Raw genomic sequence first — 19,357 nt, forward strand, 5'->3', positions numbered from 1 at the left:
TAATCTTGCTACTGCTTTAACTGCCTCAGGCTCACACCATTAGTTCCAGCAGTTTGCTGGTGACACCAGAAAGCGGAGTTGTGAGAATAAACCACTGTTAGACAGATAACTGGGCATTCACTTAGCACACAGTCTGTTTCCCATCACGTCCCTGTACCACCTTCGAGTGCCCCAGTGTTATGCTGGGGAAGGTGAAGTGTTATTTCTGCAGAACATTGGTACTGAAGTCAAAACATCTGTTCTTTAGCTCAAGGAGCTGCTCCCTTTTTGATTTGCATTCATGTTAGCCCTCTTGTTCGTCTAACCAAGCCCAGTTCTCAGACCTCAGGGGGCAGTTTTTATACTCGGAATAGTTTAGGCTGCTTTTAATCTTTGTTGAGCTGCTCCGCAAGGACAAACACCCACCCTCATCTTTTTGAGGCAGCGGGATTTCAGATTCAGCGCGCACACCTGAAGAGGGTTCTCCCACCCCCTTCCCCTCCTTTGCATCCACAGTTTGACATCCCAGAATGGTGACAGCACTTGCGTACCTGGAAGAGCCAATACTAGCAGGGTGGTTTGGCTGATTACGGTGGTCAGTTTGGAGGCAGATCATCTCCCATTCCCACATGGGAAGAAGTGGAGAGGCAGCACCATGTGATCTATCAGATGAGGTTTCCAGATCGCCTGATGGCCCTTGCTGTGCCTGTTCAGTATCCTCAGGCCAGAAGCTGTGCAAGTCAGCTGAATTTTAAGCTTGAGTAATTAGGGGCTGATTAAACAGGCTGGCTCCAGACAGTCCAGTTTTTTTCTTCCAGAATGGACTGAAATGCAAGGATGTAGCCCAAACCATAAGATGCCTCTTAAAAGATTGCCTGGCGCAATGCCTGTGCTTATACCGCTGGCTTCAAGTGCAACTAGAAAGATTTCCACGATAGAAAAACGAAGAAGCTGTGATGCCAAGGTGAACAGTTAGTGCAAACAGCAACACCACGGGGCTCCTTTTGTGCAAATGTTGGGGCTTTGCATTTTTATTAACTTTTTTTTTCTCTCTCCTCACATGGTTTACAGCCATTTAAAGTTTATAATCTACAGAAATTGAAACAGAACACAAACAAAAATATATCCTTAACAACTTTTGAAAGTCAAATATTAATTAACAGTTCTATTCTACCTGTAGCTGCAAGAGTCCACCCCCCACCCGCCGCTCTTTTCCTTCCTGGAGGGACAAGCAAAAGCCAGTCACAGGGATGGCCGCAGCCTGTTGTGCCGGGGCTGTATGGACCAGGCCTCCAGCCACTGTCGCGGGGGTGGGGGGGAGATTTGGCTGTACAGAGTCTCCATCTGGAATGACAGTATCGCGGACAGAGACTTGGACACATGTAACAAGTCAGACACACACAGGGATCCGTTGTGCAGTCAGATCTAAACGCGGCCTCCTTTACTAGGTCCAGGGCCAAGACAGACGCCTGGTTATTTTCTGCAATGCTGTTTCCCTTCTGTTTAGCTGGTAGTCAAGAGGAGCAGGGTCTGGAGTGTGAGCCCTTTGGAGGGGGACTGAAAGACCTCCCCTCCTTTAGTCGCTTTGCTGGTGCGGGGCCGGCAGGTACTGCCTTCCCTGGGGCAGTGGGCTTAGGACATACCTGGTGCATCGGTGGCAGGCGGCCGGGCTCTACCTGGAACAGTCTGTTAGTCGGGAGGGTAAAGGCAATGCCGCTGTCAGCGGGGATACGCTTGGTCACTTCTCATCCATCTCCATTTGGCACAGGAGAGCACGGGGCCAACGCAATTGAGGAGGGGGCTTTTCCCACGAGAACATGGACTCAGCTCACAGAGCGAAAGGTTTTGTGTCCCAACAGGTACCAGCACCTACCTGGGAGTGTGGGAGGGTGGGGGACACGCCAGGAGCCAGGCACTCGGGCAGACGGAGCACAGCCTGGCTGCGAGTGCAGGCATGCGGCTGTCCTACCTTGGGACGTGGTGTGACAACTCCAGCCACCAGCCTGGGGGTCAAGCACTGGAGCCACTAACTAAAACGGACCTGAGCTGGCTGGGCACGGCTAACCCAGCAGCAACTGCTTTGTGAGAAAGAGCAAATGAAGCACTTCTGCCTCCGTTAGTGAGGGCCACGAAGGCTTTTCTCCTCCTCCCATCCCCCTGTGCTGGTTGCCAGGCTGGGTGACCGTCCAGCTGCCGCACAGAGCACTCGCCTTGGGCAGCCTGGCTGGGCCGGGCACCGAGGCAGGGCCATGTGCTGCCATTTGCCCGGTGCCTGGAAACAAAAACTTCCCCGTTCTCGTGGCCGCGGTAAGAATGCTGGTGCCCCGGCAGGCTCTGCCGCAGGGCGCAGCCAGCGTCAGCAAGCCTTGTGGCAGCGCTGTGCTGGTGCGAGGGTGCACACCTCACTACGGCAGAGATACGGGCATACGGAAAGGGCAGGGACCCTGCTCCCTGCCCTGACAGGGCTTGATGGGAAAATTGTGGGATCCACATGCCCTGATGGGACCCTGTCGGTGCCAGAGCACAGACCTGGGGTCAGCCTGTGGCGGAGGAAGCTGACCTGCCCGGCTGGCCGTCCCTCCAGCCTGCCGTGCACGGAGACCAGCACAGCACCTCTCGCTCCAGCCTTGTGTGATGGGTTATCCCAAAACGCTACTCGGAGGCGAGATACAGCGAGGGAAGTAACCACCATGCTACACACACACAGGCAAAGCACAGGATTAGGGCTGTAGAGGGGACTGGCCTGAAAGCACCCAGAAGAAACGTGGCGAGGAGGAAGCAGCACCCTGCTCCTCTGCTCCCATGGTCGCAGGTTTGCTCGGGCCAGGGCAGGATCCAGGCACGGGGTCCAACGTTTGCGCAGGCAGCAAGCCAAAGCAGAGCCGGTCGTCACCGTCACCGGGGAGGGAAGCCCGTGAGCTCCCAGCCTCTGAAGCGAGCCGGTGCTGCACATGCAGGTGCGGGGCAGGGGAGCTGGGCAGCGAAACAGGCACTCGTGGGATGCTGCAGGCTTCGAGCTGGGCGAGACGAGGGGTGCCTGGTAGGGGTGAGCGGGCAGAAAGGAGTCCAGGAGAAAACTAGCCAAGGGGGATGCCTGTGTCCACAGCCCTTGTCAGTCACTACCTCTTCCGTTGAACAAATATACATAAAAACAATTCTTGAACACAAGAAGGGACATAAGACACGACTACTTTACAGAGAGGCACGGCGCCTGGGGTGGGACCGGGCCACTGGTACGCAATTGTGCAGGAGCTGCAGGCGGCACCATCTTGGGTCCGGGCCGGTCTCCCTCGGGGGGCTGCGATCCAGTCCGTGTCCCCCAGCAGGGAGCTGGGAGTGTTTGCAGCTGGTGCCTTCTCCCTGCAGGCTACACGTCCGTGGAGAAGTAAAGCGTGTTGCGTTTCAGCTCAGTGAAGGAGATGGGAGGATGCTGCAGGTAGTAGAGAAGGACCTGGACCTGTAGCAAGCAAACGGGGGGTGTTAGACCAGAAAAGAGCAGAGCTGCCACCTCCCAGCTTGTCCCTGTGCAGCCACATCCAACAAAGAGTGACAAATCTACTCAGAGAGGCGGGTAAACCCCTCCAGTCGCCACCCCAGGGGTGCAGGTGTGGGCTGCTGCCCCACACTGCCAGCACAGCTCTTACCTGGGCCATCACATCGTGGGACCAGATGTCAGAGGCCAGGGTGAGGTGTGCCTTGCTCTCCCCCTCTGAGGGTCTCAGCAGTGTCGGCCCGAAGACCGTGGCCAGGTTGTGGAGAGACATTTTGTTGATGGGCTCCTTTTCAGCTACCCTGTGGGGTACGGAGGGAAAGGCAGCGTGAACCCCTAATGCTGTTCTCCTGGAGCGGGGGGCAGCCATGGCTGATGCGGGGCGGGGGGCGAGTGCTGATTTCCCTTCTCCCAGCCCCAGTGGGACACCTCCTGCTTGCCATGACCCTTCACGGCTCCCGGCAAACCCAGGTGCAGGGCAGGGAGCTCTGCCCCCTTCCCGGCCTCCGCCGGAGCCGCCGGGCCTGGCCGGGAGCCCTGGGTGTGATGTGGCAGCGACCAAGCCCTTGCTTATGTGCTGCGGAGCCTCCGCTCTCCTCGAGCCTCGGCAGGGTACGGGGAGCTCCGCACCAGCCCGTGCCTCCCCGCACCCACTCCCCCCCAAGGCTCCCTACCCCTCCGACCCCACGGGACCCCGGCCAGCCCGCACCGAGGGAACCAGGGCCACAACATTGCCATGTTAGGAGGCAGCTGTGTTCCCCGGCACAGGCTGCACGGTTGAGCCCCGGCCAGGGGAGCAGATGTGGGAACTGGCTGTGCCCGGTTCTCAGGATGGAAATGGATTTTTTCCTTCCCCACCCCCCAGCATCAATCACTTTTTCTGTTTGGTTTTAGCCAAACCAGAGGGGAAAAAAAAAAAAAAAAAAAAACAAAAAACCAACACCACTTCATGATGCAAGTAACATGAGCCGTGAGCCCCGGTCCCAAACTTGTGGCCAGCTCCGGCCGGGCTCTGCACGCTGTCCTCCCACCCTGCCCACAGCCCCGCGCCCTCCATGGGTTTCAGGTCCCCAGTGAGCCCCAGAACCATCCATCCCCAGGTTCAAATGGGCTTTATCTGGGCCAAGATAAAGCATGGCAAACCACACGTGGCTGCACTTGCCGCGGGACAAGTGACATGGGGCGTCACCTGCAGCTCTGGGACACGTCCGCAGAGCTATCTCTGGGTCTTGCCCACCCACTGCAGACAAGTTACAGGGATTATTGCACCTAGTTTTGCAGGGTCTGCTGCTGGACTGGTGGGAAGGGACGCAGCACTCAGTTTTCCCGCTCAGGGGGACACTGCACAGCTCCCAGTTGATTCCCTGTCCTGCGCCGAGGCCAGCTGCTCCCCGTGGACAGCCCGTCCAACCAGCTGCACACCGGCTGCGGCAGCCAAGAGCCGCATCTCGCCAGAGGACGTGTGCTCCCTGCAGAGCTGACCCTGCATCAGCGGCCGCGCGCTGCGCAGTCCCCGTTGGCACCGTGGCTGGTGGCCCTGGGTCGCCGGGGGCTGCTCTGTGGGGCAGAACGGCTCCAGGAGCCCTCCAGCACCCTCAGGGGCCCGCAGAGAGGAGCCATGCAAAGCCAACGCCGACATCAGCCAAAGGGACTCGGGGCATGCCGGGAACGCACCGGAGCTCAGGGACGGGGCAAGTGGGACAAACCTGGGGCTGCACCCTCTTGGAGGGGCTGGGAGGGGAAAAGGCCACTCTGCCACCTGCCCAGCACCGAGCCGCCATTGCTGGCCCCGACTGCTGCCCGCAGCCCTGCTCTGCTCCAGCACAGCACCACCTGCCTCTGGTTTGGGATCAGCCCGCGGCCACGCAGGCACCACAGGAATCAGACCGGCTCTAACTCTGCTCATGTCCCATCCCCATGGCAAAGCGGTGAAACAGACCCGTCCTGCACCTCCCGCCCGCGCCGGGCATTCCCCCGGGAGCCGCAAGCTGAGCCATTACCTTTTCAAGTGCTCCAGCAGGAAGAGGAAGGTGATGAGGTTGGGGTCAGGCAGCGAGCGGAGAAGGTGCATCATGCAGTTCTCCTTGGCAGCAGGATCCGAGAGGGCTGGAGACAAGAAGGGAGAGGGCTCAGGGCAGGGGCCACCTTGTGTGGCAGCGGGACCCACCATGGCCCCTTGCCTCCCTGCAGCCAGTGCACAAGCAGCCGGCCCCAACCCGCGGGGCTCTGCCTGCGCCCTGGGGAGCAGCACCACAAGCCCCGGGCTGGCCCAGAGCCAGCAAGGACGGAGTGAGCTGAGCCGGGAAGGACCCTCGGGAAGGAGTGAGCTGAGCCGGGAAGGACCCTCAGGAATCTCCCATCCCACAGCAGGCAATGCCAAACAGAGCCACGCTTGGGCATCAACCCCTTCCCCATGCCCGATCCCTTACCGATCCCCTCCATGAAGGCGGGGTAGAGTCTGTCAGTGAGGAGGGGCTCAGGCAGCTCACGGAAGTACAGCTTCAGCGTGCCGGCGATGGCATTGATGTCCATGTCACTCAGCATGACCAGGATGTCCTTGTTATCTGTCCAGAGAGCACCCACATGTGACGCCTCCTTCCCCTCTGGGTCTCTATACCCCTGTGTCACCCCAGCTATCCGGGCAGGCTACCAGCCGGAGGACAGGGACAGCACTGCTGGGTCCACAATCCCGTTTAGCCAGGCTGGGGCTGGGAAGAGCCGAGCGCTTCCCGCCTGGCTGGGCAATGGGATGCGGAACAATTTACAAATCCATTTGCAACATTGCCCTGACTCAGTGTCTCCCAGGAGCCAGCCAGGCGCGGCGGCAGCTCAGAGACACCAAGGCACAAACAAGGCTGGGACCTCTGGGCGTTTGCTTTCCCAGCTACACCCTCCTCCTCGCCCCCAGCCCCTTCCTGGGCACACCAGCACGTTTTGCCCACATGCTATGCAATAACCAGACCCTGGGCTTGCAGGGCAGGGGACCAGGGGGTCTCAGTGCCTGTGAACCCTCCCAGGGGAACGTGATGTGAAGGGTGGCCGTCCCCCAGGACACTCACTTGCATCGAAGACAGCTTTCAATGCTTGGATGTCAGTGGCGACACCAGAGATCCTGTAGATGCCGACCTCTTCGATGCCCCTCTTCTCCACCTCCTCGATGCACTGGCGCACGATGTAAGGCACCTTGGAGCGCTCGCGCCTGGCTCAGAAAGCGGAGGCGTGAGCAAAGCTTCCCTGGGGACCCCGCGGTGGCCAGCCCAGCCCTGCAAACCCTGGGCCAGGGGCAGGACGGGTGGGAAGGAGGGGGCTAGTGAAGGAACGGGCAAGTACCAGGAGACAGCAAAAGCCGAGCTCTTTGGTATTGGTGGGAGCGTGGGACATGGTGCAAGGATGGAGCAAGGGGACGTGGGGCAGCCCCACACCCACAGGGACCGGAGCAGATCAGCCCCCCCTCAGCCCCACACGTACTTCGTCACGACGCTGATTTTGACCCCGAAGACACCGGTCTGCTTTTTGGACGGGGTCCTCTTCAGGCTCATGTCTCTGCTCGTGAACTTCATGGAGAACTCCACCTTGATCTGCGGGAGACAGGGAGTGAGCCCCAGCAGCCTGGCCCTGGCCTGTCACCTCCGCGTCACATGAAGGCACGGCGCAGCCCCAGGGAAGGGTCCCGCTTACCCCGTTCATCTCAATCACATCCATGTGCCAGTTCTTCGTCTGCACAGCCTGTGGGTCCAGCTGTGGGGAGAGATGGTGTGTGAGCTCTCCAGGGATGCACCCCCATGCCAACTCCCTGCCAGTCCTGCTGCCGCGCCAGACCAGTGGCCCCTAAAGCCCCCGACCCACAGACAGTGTCGGGCACAGGACACGCTCTTCCCTGGCAACGTGCTGCCCACGGCAGGAGGATGAAGAGAGGAAGGTCTGGGGTCCCTCTGGCCGTGCCCCAAAGCCGGGTGGGCTCAGCCTCCCCACCTGGTGTTCCCCTCCCCAAGCCCCTGCGAGGCAGCGCTTTAACCTACACCCGAACAGTAAGAAATTTCCAAGAAATCAGGACTATTTCTGGCAGCGGATTGATGAAACAGAACTAGGGCAGCATTTTCCATGCAGAAAAACAACGTCTCCCCATAGCCGAGGCTATTTATAACCCCTGGGAATGACGGGCTCCACTATTTCTGGCTTTGGGGCTAGTAGAGGACTCGGTGACGCTGCTCCGGCGCCCGGCCGCTGCAGCGAGGTGCTGGTGTTCCCAAGGTCCCGGCACGTGCCGTGGTGGGCACCAGGCCCCAGGGCTGGGCAGAGGCGGGTGCAGTTGCCTTTTGGGGCTTTTCAGTCCCCAGCTGGTGGTATCGATCCGGCCCCATCGATCTCTGTAATGCACGGGGCAGGCAGCAGGGCAGAGCCCGGCACTAATGTCCCCTCGGGGAAGGGGATGGGATGCGGGAGCTGGCAGGGGCTGGTGGGGGCTCCCAGGGCTGCGTGCACGCAGCTGCCAGACGAGGCTCGTGCCAAATGCGCGGGGTCACTCCTCAAGGACACAGGAGTTTCCTACAGCTGCTGGGTTGGGAGATGCTCCGGGCGAGCGCAAAGATGTCCAAAGCTGCTGCTCCGGCCACAGAGCTGCCGTTCCCCTGCCCCAGCCTCTGGCTGCCCGTGAAGCCACCGCACGTCATGATGGGGGCGACCATGGAGTCCCTCCTGTCCCTTCTTGTACGCCGAGACGTCATGCTCCCAAAGACAGGCTTGAGCTGCCCTGGCTCTGGGCACAGGCCCAGTACCGTGGCTTCATCCCAGGCCCAGCCTTGTGCCATGGTGAGCCCGAGCAGCTCCTCTGGTGGCCGTGGTGCCATGGAAAACACTGCGGTCTCCAGCACAGCCCAGGAATGGCTCCTTACGGGGAGCCCTCCCCAGCGCCCCAGCCCCGGTGCATGGCAGCACCACGTCACCTCCTCCCCGCCAGCCCTGCGGCTGCTGGGGAGGGCAGCAGGGGGAGCGGGAGGAAGAGGAGGAGGAGGAAGGCTGCAGCTGCCCTGGGCTCTTGTGAGGCCCTGCAGCAGGTCTGGACACCAGGATCATGAGGCTGCAGCCGAACTGTTGCCAACCCCAGCCCTGCTGCTTCAAGCCCTCGTGTTCCCCCCACCCCAGTGCCGGATCTCCCGGTGGCACCCGAGACCAGACACGGCAGCACTGCCAAGCACCCACCACGGGCAAACGCCAACCCAATGCCACCCATCGCAGGGCGCTTTCACCCTTTTTCCCCACGCAGCCTGGTTCCACTCACGGCAGCATCCAACCCTGCGAGCCCCAGGCAGCGGCAGCGAAGCCCTTCGCCCCCCGGCCGCATCGAGAGCCGTGGGCCTCCCTGCTCTGCAGCGCGAGTTTAATTGCAACCACCACATATGCCTTCCCCATCCCCGTCCCCCGGGTCCCCCCGGCTCCGATGGCCCTGGCAGCTCACATCTGGAAGGGCTTTAGCAGGGCTCTGAAGAAAGCCTTAATAAAAGCCAGGTTGGCTGCCGCCATTGCCGCGGACCTTACCCCGAGCACGCCACCTCCCCACAGCCACTTGGGCAGAATCATCTCCATGGATGACATCATCCCCATGCAGCCGGCGTGGCCCCGAATTTGGGCTAGTTCAGCTGGCGCCACCCACCCGGGCTCCCCTGCAGCTGGGGCAGGTCCCTGTGCACCCATGTGGCACCGGGTGTCGCCTGGCCCCAGCTCTCCTCCGGCCCTGCCCGCGGGCACCCCATGCAGCAGGCAGCAGCACCACGCTGCCCGCTCCCCACGGGAAGCAAAGCTGCGGCCGATGCTTCGTCTCCAGGCGTGGGAGGACGGACGGGAGCATCCACCCACAGCGCCAGAGGCAGCTCCTGCCCACACAGCGCTGGCAAACACCCCATCTCAGCTACCACCACCATCTCCTTCTGCTCCAAAGCCTTGCTGGAGCTGCCTTGCTCCGGCACAGCGTAGGGATGTCCCGAGCTGGTGGGGAACTGCTGGACAGGGAGCCCCGGGGAACAGCCAGCACTGTGCAGGATGGCACAGGTGACATTCTGCTGTCCCAGGTGTCTCCTCTTCGGCAGCTCGGCGCTCAACCCGCTTCAAACGCCAGCCTGCACCCAGGGAAATGGCTCAGCCGGGTCACCGGTGCCTCTCCAGGCTGCTCCCCACTGGGTCTCAGGGGACTCTCGGTGGCAGCATGGCATCCCTGCCCAAGCCAGCATCCGCTGCGGTGCCGCTCTCATCCACAGTGAGGTGAAACACCCCCTGGTCCTTGCTGCAGGCATGTGCCAACATCCTGATTTCCCAAATTATCCGAAGGTGCTTGCTTGCAGGACGAGGCCCCCAGCTGCAGAGGGAAAGGCAGCAGCGTGGCAGGCGACGGGCATCCCTGCAGAGCTCCGTGCATCCTGGGCAGGCTCCGATGGCAGAGTGACCCCCCCCAAGTCCTGCTGGCACTCACCCCCTGCAGCCCCTGCCTGCTGCTTGCCTCACACACGGGGCAACTCTGGACTGGAGGGGACGAGGCCACATCCTGGGATTTTGTCCTCAAGGCACCTCCAGGCCGTGCGCCGTGAATGCAGCTCCTGCGTAGGCAGCAGCAGCCGAGACAGACCCAGGCAGCGCCGGGTCCCCGCCGCTCTCAGATGAGGAGCCGAGATGGCTCCAAACCCCCGTGGCAGCTCGCCAGGGTGCCAAGCAGGGCAGGGGCTGCCGGGCTGGGCACGTCCCTTCCTCGCGCCTCACACCCATGAGGTCACCCAACCTCCAGCCCCGAGTGAAGCCATCGGGAGCAAACCGGTGACTCAGCCGGTGAGGCCATCTCCGCCACAGCCCCGGGGAGCGGGATCCCAGGGGAGCTGCTACAACCGGGGTTGCTTCCCATCAGCGCGGCACCCATGGACACCCCAGCCTGGCCTCCCATGGCTGCCCCGGCTCCGGTGGGCAGATGCCCCCACAAGACTCCTGCACCAGCAGCTCCCTCCCCAGGGAACAGGGGCAGAACAGCCCCCACAGCAGCGAACGCTGTCGGTGGCAAAGCACAGCCCCCCCAAAAAAAGCGATCCGCAGCCCCGTCTGAGCGACCCGAGAAGCAGCAGACACCCACAGCACACCGGGACCGTGCAGACCAGCGTCCTCCCCCTGCAGCCCCAGCGCTGCCAGTTGGGGAAGCCGCGGTGGGGACGCGTGGGGCTGGGAAACGCAACCCCCTCATGTTTTGACCCAGCAACAGCCGGCGGCCGCCGCCGGGCAGCTTTCTCGCGCAGCCCTCGCCGCCCCTTAATCCCCTCTGCGGGAGCGGCGGCGGCGGCACAGAATCGAGGTTAATGCCGCTGCGTCACAGGCAGCCCCGCTGCCGCGCCAGCAGCCCCGACACTGAAACCTCGGCCCCGCTGCTGCCAAACCGAACCCCCACGTGCCCAGGCAGCTCCTGCCCGCGGTCGCAGCCGAGCCCCAAGCCAGCAGCTCCCCACACAGGGAGACCCCGCGGAGGGAAACCCCCGGAGCCCCCCGGGAGATGGCGGGGGCTCTGGGACAGCCTGCGACGGTGCTATGCCCCCTCCCTTGTCACCTCCGTTGCCCACCCTTGCCCTCCATCCTCCCCCAAAGGTGGGCAGCACCGGCTGATGGGGGCTGCGACAGGGCTGCGAGCTGGGGGAAGCCTGGATGGACACGGGGTGGGTGAGTTGCAAACAAAGCAGCGCCCTAGAGAGAGGGGGTACGCAGGCACCGGGTGCTGCAGCACCCCAGGAGCCCGACCTCGGCCAGGGCAGGGGAGCTCCCCCTACTCTGCAGGATGCCCCGAAACAAACGGTTCGGGCCCCTCAGTCCCACAGCGCACAGAGGGAGAGGGAAAGAGGGAAACGAGCACCCCGCAGGCTGCTAACTGCTTCAAAGAGCTCCCAAAGCACCCAAACGACCTCCTCGCTCCACGCACGGACCCCACAAACTTCGCCCCCCCCACTCCCATACCAGAGTCCCCTGCACCCCACAAAGCCACCAGCCAAAAAGCTACAGCCACCACACACAGAAGAGCCCGGTGACATGGCGAAGCCATTGCACAGCCACCGTCCCCCCCAGCCGTCCCCCTCCCCGCACACCCTGAGAGTCACCTTCTGCCGGAGCAGCTTGCTGCGGACCCTGCCCCAGAGGCGGGCACCCGTGTTGGGGGGACGCTTCCCCTCGGGCTCCTCCACGCCGCGCTCCGGCCGCTCGCCCACGGGGCTGGGGCTGCCGTCCGGCTGCACCAGCACCTCCGTCATCGCGATGACCGCTTCGGCTCCGGGGAGGCGAGACGAGGGTGGCCGGAGGGCCCTGGGTGGAGGTGGCCGAGGGCTGATTTAGGACAGCACCAGCATCCCTTCTGCTCCGGGCGGGAGGTCAGCGGCGGTCGGGGTGGCGGGGGCCGGCGAGGGGAGCCCGGCCGGGGCGGCGGGAAGGCGAGCGGGCAGGGCTCATCTTCAGGGTGTGAGCCAGGCTGGCGAGAGGCTGCTCGGCAGCCCCAAAAGCCTCCCTCCCTCTGCGAGGAAGTGACTCAAAGGCAGCCCCCCCCTGGCGGCCCCCACGCGTTTAACTCTCGCCCTGCCACCCGCCGCCGCTCGGCAAGGCTGGAGGGGCTGCCCGGCCTCCCCACCGCCCTTATCTGCCGTTATCCGTTATCCATCACTATCCATTACCGCTTCCCTGCGCCATCGGCGGCCACGGACCCAGGAGGCATCACCGCTGTCAGCCACAGCATCCCCGGCTCCGCGGAGGAGCCAGGCTGGCCCTCACGTTGTCGGCAAGGGCAACAGGGATGAGACTTCTAGGGTGTCCTGTCAGGGATAGGGACAGATGGGGAACCCCCGGGTCCCCCCCTGGCCCTTGTCAGCCCCACTGCCAGGGGGTGGTGTGGTGGGGCAGGGCTGCAGGGCAGGGGATGGGGTGCAGGCAGGGCTCTGCCCCGCACCCCAGCCCTGGAAGGGTCCCTGCCTGCCTGCCCGCCGCTTCTCCTGACAAGTGGGGACATGGTGAGGTGCATGATGTAGGGGGACTTGCACTGCCCCCGGATCAAGCCCTCAGCAGCCATCTGAGCCCACACGGGTCACCCTGTGGGTCCCTGCATGTCCGGGGAGCCCCGACACCACAAATCTCCCCCTCCAGAGCCTCCACCAGCCCAGCGAGGGGGACAGATGAACAGGCAGCCATTCCCTGTGGGTACGGCAGGCACGGTGCCCATGACAACACAGGCTCCACTTCAACAGCTGTACCTCCCCTGTGCACCAAATGGGGGCCGGGGCGTCTCCATCCTGCCCCATCACCCTGAAACCCCCTTCATGCACCTGCTGCCCGTCTCCTAGCCCGCCCCAGGGCACAGATCCAGCCTCTCCCCTCTTGCGATGTGGACACAAGCACCCGCAGCCTGCTCTGCCCACCCCCAGCATCTGTCTGCCACCCTGCCACAGCGCCGGGCACCCCTGCCAGCACCCGCTGGACACAGCGCCGCACGAGGCAGCCCAGCCGCTGGGAGCGACTGGGACAGCTCAGAGCAGGGCTGAGCCCCGCAGTGCTGGGGACACAAGCCCCACACGGGGACATGAGCCCCTCACGGCACATTTACCCCAACCACAGCACGTCCCAGGCGTGGAAACTCCATGCAAAACGCGGTTAAAAACAACAAAACACGGTTAATGCCAACCAGGAGCTGCAGCGGAGCCATCCCAACCCAGAAGCACCTTCCCACAGAGCAGCCGGTGGTGTGGCTAGGCCCACGCGGCACAGGGTGCCCATCCTCTGCCAGCCATGGGGACGGGGCGTGGGGTAGGGGTCCGACGCTCGCCACGCCGCAGACCCCTCAGGGCTCGTTGCCAGGGTGCTTGAGAGGAGGCTGGTGCCAACCCCAGCCCCTCCAGGGGCCCAGCCACGTCCTCTGTGCCGGCAGGACGCAACTCACACCGGTGGCACCTCCGCAGCCTCGGGAGCCCCACAGTGCTCCCTGCAGAGGGGCTGCAGTGTCCCCCTCGCACACTGACCCGGCTCCCGCTGGCCCAACATGCCACTCAGCTGCTTTCGTGGCCGACCCACGTGCCTGGGCTGTCAGATTAGAGCTGGGCAGCGGGCACAGCACCAGCTGCGGGCTGGGTTCAGCCATCCTGGCAGCCCCCAAACACGCACCACGGGCCTTTGCCGAGCTGCTGATGCCAGTGCTTCCAGCGTCTCCCATTCCTGCTGCTAACTGAAATGAGCAGCAGCCCATGGTGAGCTCAGGGACCGGCTGGGCTAAGGACCATCTGGGCAGCATCTCTGCCTGAACAGCGCAGGACAGAGGGCAAGGGGGCAGCGCTGGAGCTCGGCCACGACCCACAGTCCCACGAGCAGCACTGCCCGTCCTGCCCATAGCCATGCTGCCCCATCCCTGCCCCGCCACCCTCCCCAGTCCTGGTGCCGGGGTCGAGCTGTGGCTCTGGGTGATGGCAGGACAGCCCCAACCCTGACACCGTCCAGCCAGGTCCTCCTTGGGATAAGCAGCCCCAGGGCCTCCTCTCTCTCCCTGTCTTCCCCCATGACTTTCGCACGGCGGGGACGAGCTGTGCTGTCCCCGTCCCAGCCCCTGCGTCTCCCAGCATGACTCATGTTTGTTGACCGAGGCTATTTCCGAGAGTGCAGCTGGGCTGATCCCTGCGGGGCGTCGAGCCCCTTCCCTGCCCCAGCCCTCCCACTTGGCCCAATGCCACCCCCACACCACCATTCCCAGGGGAGGGGGGCAACAGACGGCTGATTTCAGGTACAAACAAGCCACTGGCGAAGCCGAGCCCCTGTCCCCCATCCCATGCCCGCTGCGGTGCCGTCCCTGTACAGTGTCCCCTTCCCAGCAGCATTTCTGTGCTGCTCCCCGCTCCCCAGGGACCTGCCCTCAGCCGCTTTCCCACGGAGCAGGCGGCCGCACCGGGCCTTTTGAAGTGGCCTTGAATTGAGGGCTGTCCCCAAGGCGTGATGCTGTCCCCAGCACAGCGGGGAAGGCAGCCAGACTGGGGGTCCCCCCCAGGAAAACACAGGGGCGCCCCCATCCCGAACAGCCCCCGCTGCCCTGGGCCTCCCTGCAGCCCGGCCAAGGCGGGTGCTGGGGGGTGAGGGGTCTGGGGGCTGCCTGCCCCCCTCTCCATCTTCCCGGTCCTGCTCACCTGGGAGCATCTCAGGGCAACCCAGGCCTCCATCCTCCCTGCCTGGCAACCACCAATCAGAGCTGGCTCGGCTGTTGCCCTGGAAACCCCCGTTGCCATAACAGCGGCTGATGGAGGCACAGGGGAGGCAGATGGTGGCAGAGGGGGACAGCCATGGCTGGCAGGGAGGGACAGGGGGCTGCACGGTCAGAGCCTTCCCTGGGGCCGGTGTTGACCCCCTCCCTGCAGCCCCCCCGGTGGAGGGCAGCCCGATGGAAACACTTCCAGCCCAGCCGGAGCTGGACGCACATCTGAGAGGTGGCCACCCGGCTTTGCCACCTCCACCTCTCACTTTGTCCCACCTTCTTCTGCAGCCACTCTGCCCCAGGACCATCACCAACATGCCTCATGCCCACCCACCTCACTGCCTTACACCCCGAGCTGCGACCCCTGTACCTGTACCCTGCTCCCAAAATCTGAGCTGCCTGCCCGTGCTGCCAGGCATCTCCCAGGCATCACCCCAAGGCAACCCCCCCAGCCCAGGCACCTGGCCCCAGGAGGTCCGACATCGGGTGAGAAGATGCCCAAAAGCTCCAGTGCGTACCTGGATCTGGCCCTTGCCCATGATCTTGTCCACAATTTCATTGTTGTCCTTGTTGAGCTTGGTCTTGTCATAGCACTTCTCGTAGCAGAGGATGCGTAGGGACTGGGAGCCCTCCAGCTCGATCTCAAACTCCTGGGGTGCAGACGGAGGGTGGCTCAGCCCCACAGCAGCGTCAAAGCTGGGGCTGGAAGGGCAAGGGGGGGACACAGTCCCCTCCCTGCATCCCACCCTCCTCTCACCTCATTCCACTGCGGTTCGGTGGTGTCCCGAAAAACCCTGGTCTTGGCTTTGCTGACAAAGTAGCCGAAGGAGTCCACCTCCAGCGTGCAGTAAAGGTCTGGGGGAGCAGACACCGCTCAGCGCATGAGGAACATCCCCACCAGCTCCCGGGGGACCCCTACGGGCAGAGTGGGGCCACATGCTGGACCCCAGCTCCCCCGCTGGCACCGGCCCCTCCGAGCAGGGGTGGGCACCCACACTTACTGGCAGACTGCTTGAAGCCCTTGGCGGAGTGGACGATGACGTGCAGGAACCCGTAGAGCCCGGGAGACTCGTCGTCTGTGTCGAGGAGAGCAGGGGCTGTGTCAGGGCTCAGCTGCCACCTCCCGCACCCCAGGGACAGCGAGCGGCCTGGCTGTCCCCAAGGCAGCCTTTGCCATAGTGAGTGCTATGTACTTGCAGTGACACTCCAATGTCCCCAACCTCCCCCGGAGGGCCATCCTTAAGGTCTGGAAGAGGACACGTATCCCCTGCTGCCGATCATCCCTGATGGACATCCCGAGCTCTCCTGCTGCCGGACAGCCCTGGGGGAGGTTCCCAGTAGGACTGGCCGGGTCTCGCCCTGGGGACACCCTGGTCCTGCCCAGCCCATGGGGGTGCTGGAGAGACCCCAAAAAGCAGCTCCGTGTTGCAGCCGGGATTGCTCTGCCTGGGAGCCCGACTCCGCTCCGGCAGTGCCACCTGGTGGGTAGCTCTCCCCCTGCACAGCCAGGGTCCCCGAGCAGGGGCCCTGCTCCAGCCGAGGGACCTCACAGCTGCTCCCTGGCATCATCCGGAGGGACGCGCCAGCCCAGCGGACACACTCACCGTCCTTATTGCTGGTGACCGGGATGTTGTGGACGGTGCGTAGCTTGAAGCAGGATCCTGTGAGTACCTGCAGCTCCACTGAGCTCAGGACGAAGGCCTGGAGGTCTGGGAGAGGACAGGAGAGGACCTTCAGAAGGACGCAGCCAGCACTGGCCATGGGGACCAGAGAGCAGCAGGCTGCAATCCTGTGGGACCTCCTTGTGGCCCCTGGCAGGGGGCAGGAGCCCCAAGATGGCCTCGTGAGCCCCAAACTTACCTTTTTTCTGCAGTTTCTGAATGGCCTCCCTCCACTCAGACCTCTCATAGTCGGACGACAGCAGGAAGAGGTAGCTCTGTAAGAGAGAGGGCGATGCGGCGGGCTGCGCGCAGGCAGGGCTGAGCTCGGTCCCCAGCCCACCCTCCTCACCTTCCCGTTGCGGTTGTGGATGCGGAAGGGGATGGCAGGCGAGTTGAGGAGCAGCCAGAATTCGTTCTCAAACATCTTCTTCTTGAGGCGCTCAATGGCTCGACTCTGCCCCTTGTTGGCTTTCTGTAGGCGGAGAGGGGACAGGAGCTTTCAAAGGTCCCCCATGTCCCATTCCTGACTCAGAGGAAGGCACCCGCCCCCTCAGCAGGTCCCACACCCTCCCAACCACCCGCACCCTCCTCTCACCTCCTTCTGCACCTCACTCTTGATGGCTGAGATCTTCATCTTCATGTCTTCCAGCTCGTGGTCGGGGATGACGTGGACCTGTGGGCAGTGCTCCGATTCCTCCGGCGAGGGGAACACCAGGTCAGCCAGGGGCACGTACCACTTGCAGTCGTACTGCTGGTGCTTCCTGTGGCCGGAGTGCGGGCGCTGAGTGACGCCTGACCCTCACCCCGGCACATCCCCCCGCCTGCTGAAGGACAGGGTGGTTGTGACGCATTCCCCCCATGCCCAGCACCTTCCTTACCCCACCGCCGTCTTCTTCAGCTTGGCGCAGAGCAGCACGTCGGTGAAGAGGAAGACGTGCCGCAGCTTCCGTGAGCCCTCCGACAGCTCCACCAAGAAGCCATCCTTGACAAGCTGCCGGGTCTGCGGGGCAGCAGGGCTGGCGTGAGAGCGGGCAGGGAGCAAATGCCAACAAACCGCAGGGGACGGATGCTCCTGTCCCCCTCAACGGCTCAGCCACCAGGAGCATGGGAAGGTCCATGTCCTCTGGGTGCGATTTTGAGTCCCATATGGTCAGTAGGGTGCCAGCAAGCAGCAAAGACCAGGTAGAGCCCTAACCTTGCACCCAGGACTGCGTCTAGAGGAAACCCACCATCTCCCGGCCAAGCACCATGAAGCTCCTCAGGGTGGAGACATCAGCTAGGGGCTGGCAGAGGGCTCAGCCCTCACCCTGTGCCCAGGCATTGCCCACCCCGCTGGCTCACCTCCCCCTTGGGGGTGGTGACCGCTGTCCTCCGGGGATCGATGTCCTCATTGATGCTGGAGAGGAAGTTCTGCGAGATGCGGAGGGCATCCTGGAGCAGCGGGTAGTCAGGGTGGTCGGCCGGGGTGTGCTTGAGGAGGTCCTGGAAGCGGACAGGCGCAGATGAGCAGCCCAAGGGCGCTGCCCTGCCTGCAGCACCCACCCTGGAGACCCCCCAGCAGCACGCCCCAGGGCTCTGGGTCCCCAGGAACAAGAGAGGCACAGCACCCTGCCACCCCCCGCCCCGGGACTGGCGTCACACTCACGTGCAGGACGAGGGTGCTCCGCGTCACCCGGTCAATGGGTTTGTACAGGAGCGCTGCAGGGAGAAAGGGGGCATCAGCAGCCATCCACTGCTGGGGCCCTGGACCCTCTCCCACCCACGAGGAGCCAGCACCGCATCCCACAGGGACAAGGAGGGAGGACCAGATGCCCAGAGACCACCCCCAGGTCTGCGCAGAGCCCTGGGCAAGCACCCAGGGTCTGTTCCACACGGAGATGGCAATGGCTGGACCACCACGTTACTGCTCCGAGGTGCCCGAGGGGCTTCACCAGCAGCATGGGCACCCGTGGGGTCCCCACTGGGGTGACAAGCCCAGACAACTGCTGCATGGCACTTGCCACATGGCTATCCATTCCAGCCACGGCCCCATGCCAGCAAGATCTGACCATGCCCCAAGACAGGGCACGATGGGGACACAAACCCAGCCACCACGTCCTCCTCCCCTCTGCTGCCACAGGTCATGGGTGGCAAAGCCAGAGGGGCCATCACAAACACCGCTCTGCCCCAGCTGCTGCCGGCTGCAGGACGTCCCCACCACGACCGTGCCAGCAAGTCCCCCTCCGAGGTGAAGGACCTCCCCGGGTGCGGTGGGGGCACCAGCACTGACAGCTTGCCGTGTGGTGGCTGTGAAGCGGAAGAGCCACTTGTCACCCCCGGCAGCCAGCAGTGTTTTCAGTTTCCCTTTTGGTTCAGCAGCGGGTCCCGTCCCTGCCCTCACCAGGCTCTGACACCTCATGAGACACCCCGTATCCCCCCACCCCGGCCAGCCCTGGGTGCAAGGGGAACCCAGGCTCCTCCAGCAGCAGGAAGACCCCCACCTACAGAGAACGCAGGGGCCAAGGCATCATCCCAACGCTGCTGCCCTGTGTTCCCTCCCTGCAGCCCCCCATGACTGCATGTGAGGCTCCGTCCAGGGCAGGGGGGCAGAGCTGCCCCACACACGGGGCACAGACGTCCTCTTTCTCCTACCGCGCACCCTCCCAGCAGGAAACCAGCCCCGGGGGCTCTTCAGAGGCACATTTCGCCCCAAGCAGCCAGACCCTCCTCCTTGGCTCTCTGGACAGGTGAAGACCCAGAGCACACCCACGGTGCTGCTCCCGGCACCTGGCTCCTCGCATGTCTCCCCGGGCTGCTTACAGCCAGGCTGATGCCTCTGGGTTTTCCCTTCGCTTTTTACCACTTCCCCAAACTGCCAGGGCCAAGTGGGGCCGGGCTTCAGGCTGGGGGGTTAGGGGGAGGGAAAGATGCTGCCCCCCCCACCCTGCTCTATGAGCCACGAGCGGCTCCCATCCCCTTTTCCCCAGAGGGTGCTGCCTCGTGGCACCTGGTCCTGAGAGA

The 19,357-nt window shown here is 63.5% G+C and overlaps 1 protein-coding gene across 5 annotated transcripts in view; it reads right to left on the reverse strand.

The window, feature by feature from the left end:
• Positions 1-2,579: 2,579 nt before the first annotated feature.
• The window catches only part of ABR (ABR activator of RhoGEF and GTPase), a 40,229-nt gene continuing 23,451 nt past the window's right edge, over positions 2,580-19,357 (reverse strand). For 4 of the 5 annotated variants that reach the window (XM_054209181.1, XM_054209182.1, XM_054209186.1 and 1 more), the window contains 17 exons: positions 18,003-18,055; positions 17,699-17,839; positions 17,236-17,357; positions 16,953-17,118; positions 16,707-16,829; positions 16,557-16,632; positions 16,301-16,405; positions 15,698-15,772; positions 15,454-15,551; positions 15,215-15,346; positions 7,148-7,207; positions 6,938-7,047; positions 6,529-6,668; positions 5,899-6,033; positions 5,470-5,575; positions 3,624-3,771; positions 2,580-3,436 (listed from right to left, as the gene is read on the reverse strand). In XM_054209181.1, the coding sequence (XP_054065156.1) occupies positions 3,347-3,436; positions 3,624-3,771; positions 5,470-5,575; positions 5,899-6,033; positions 6,529-6,668; positions 6,938-7,047; positions 7,148-7,207; positions 15,215-15,346; positions 15,454-15,551; positions 15,698-15,772; positions 16,301-16,405; positions 16,557-16,632; positions 16,707-16,829; positions 16,953-17,118; positions 17,236-17,357; positions 17,699-17,839; positions 18,003-18,055 (1,880 nt within the window). In that variant the 3' untranslated portion in view covers positions 2,580-3,346. Of the gene's footprint in view, positions 3,437-3,623; positions 3,772-5,469; positions 5,576-5,898; positions 6,034-6,528; positions 6,669-6,937; positions 7,048-7,147; positions 7,208-11,583; positions 11,960-15,214; positions 15,347-15,453; positions 15,552-15,697; positions 15,773-16,300; positions 16,406-16,556; positions 16,633-16,706; positions 16,830-16,952; positions 17,119-17,235; positions 17,358-17,698; positions 17,840-18,002; positions 18,056-19,357 lie in introns of those variants that run through there. The other variant, XM_054209184.1, reaches the window with a different exon arrangement.

The sequence above is a fragment of the Rissa tridactyla genome, chromosome 7 (genome assembly GCF_028500815.1).
Source record: "Rissa tridactyla isolate bRisTri1 chromosome 7, bRisTri1.patW.cur.20221130, whole genome shotgun sequence".
NCBI lineage: Eukaryota > Metazoa > Chordata > Aves > Charadriiformes > Laridae > Rissa > Rissa tridactyla.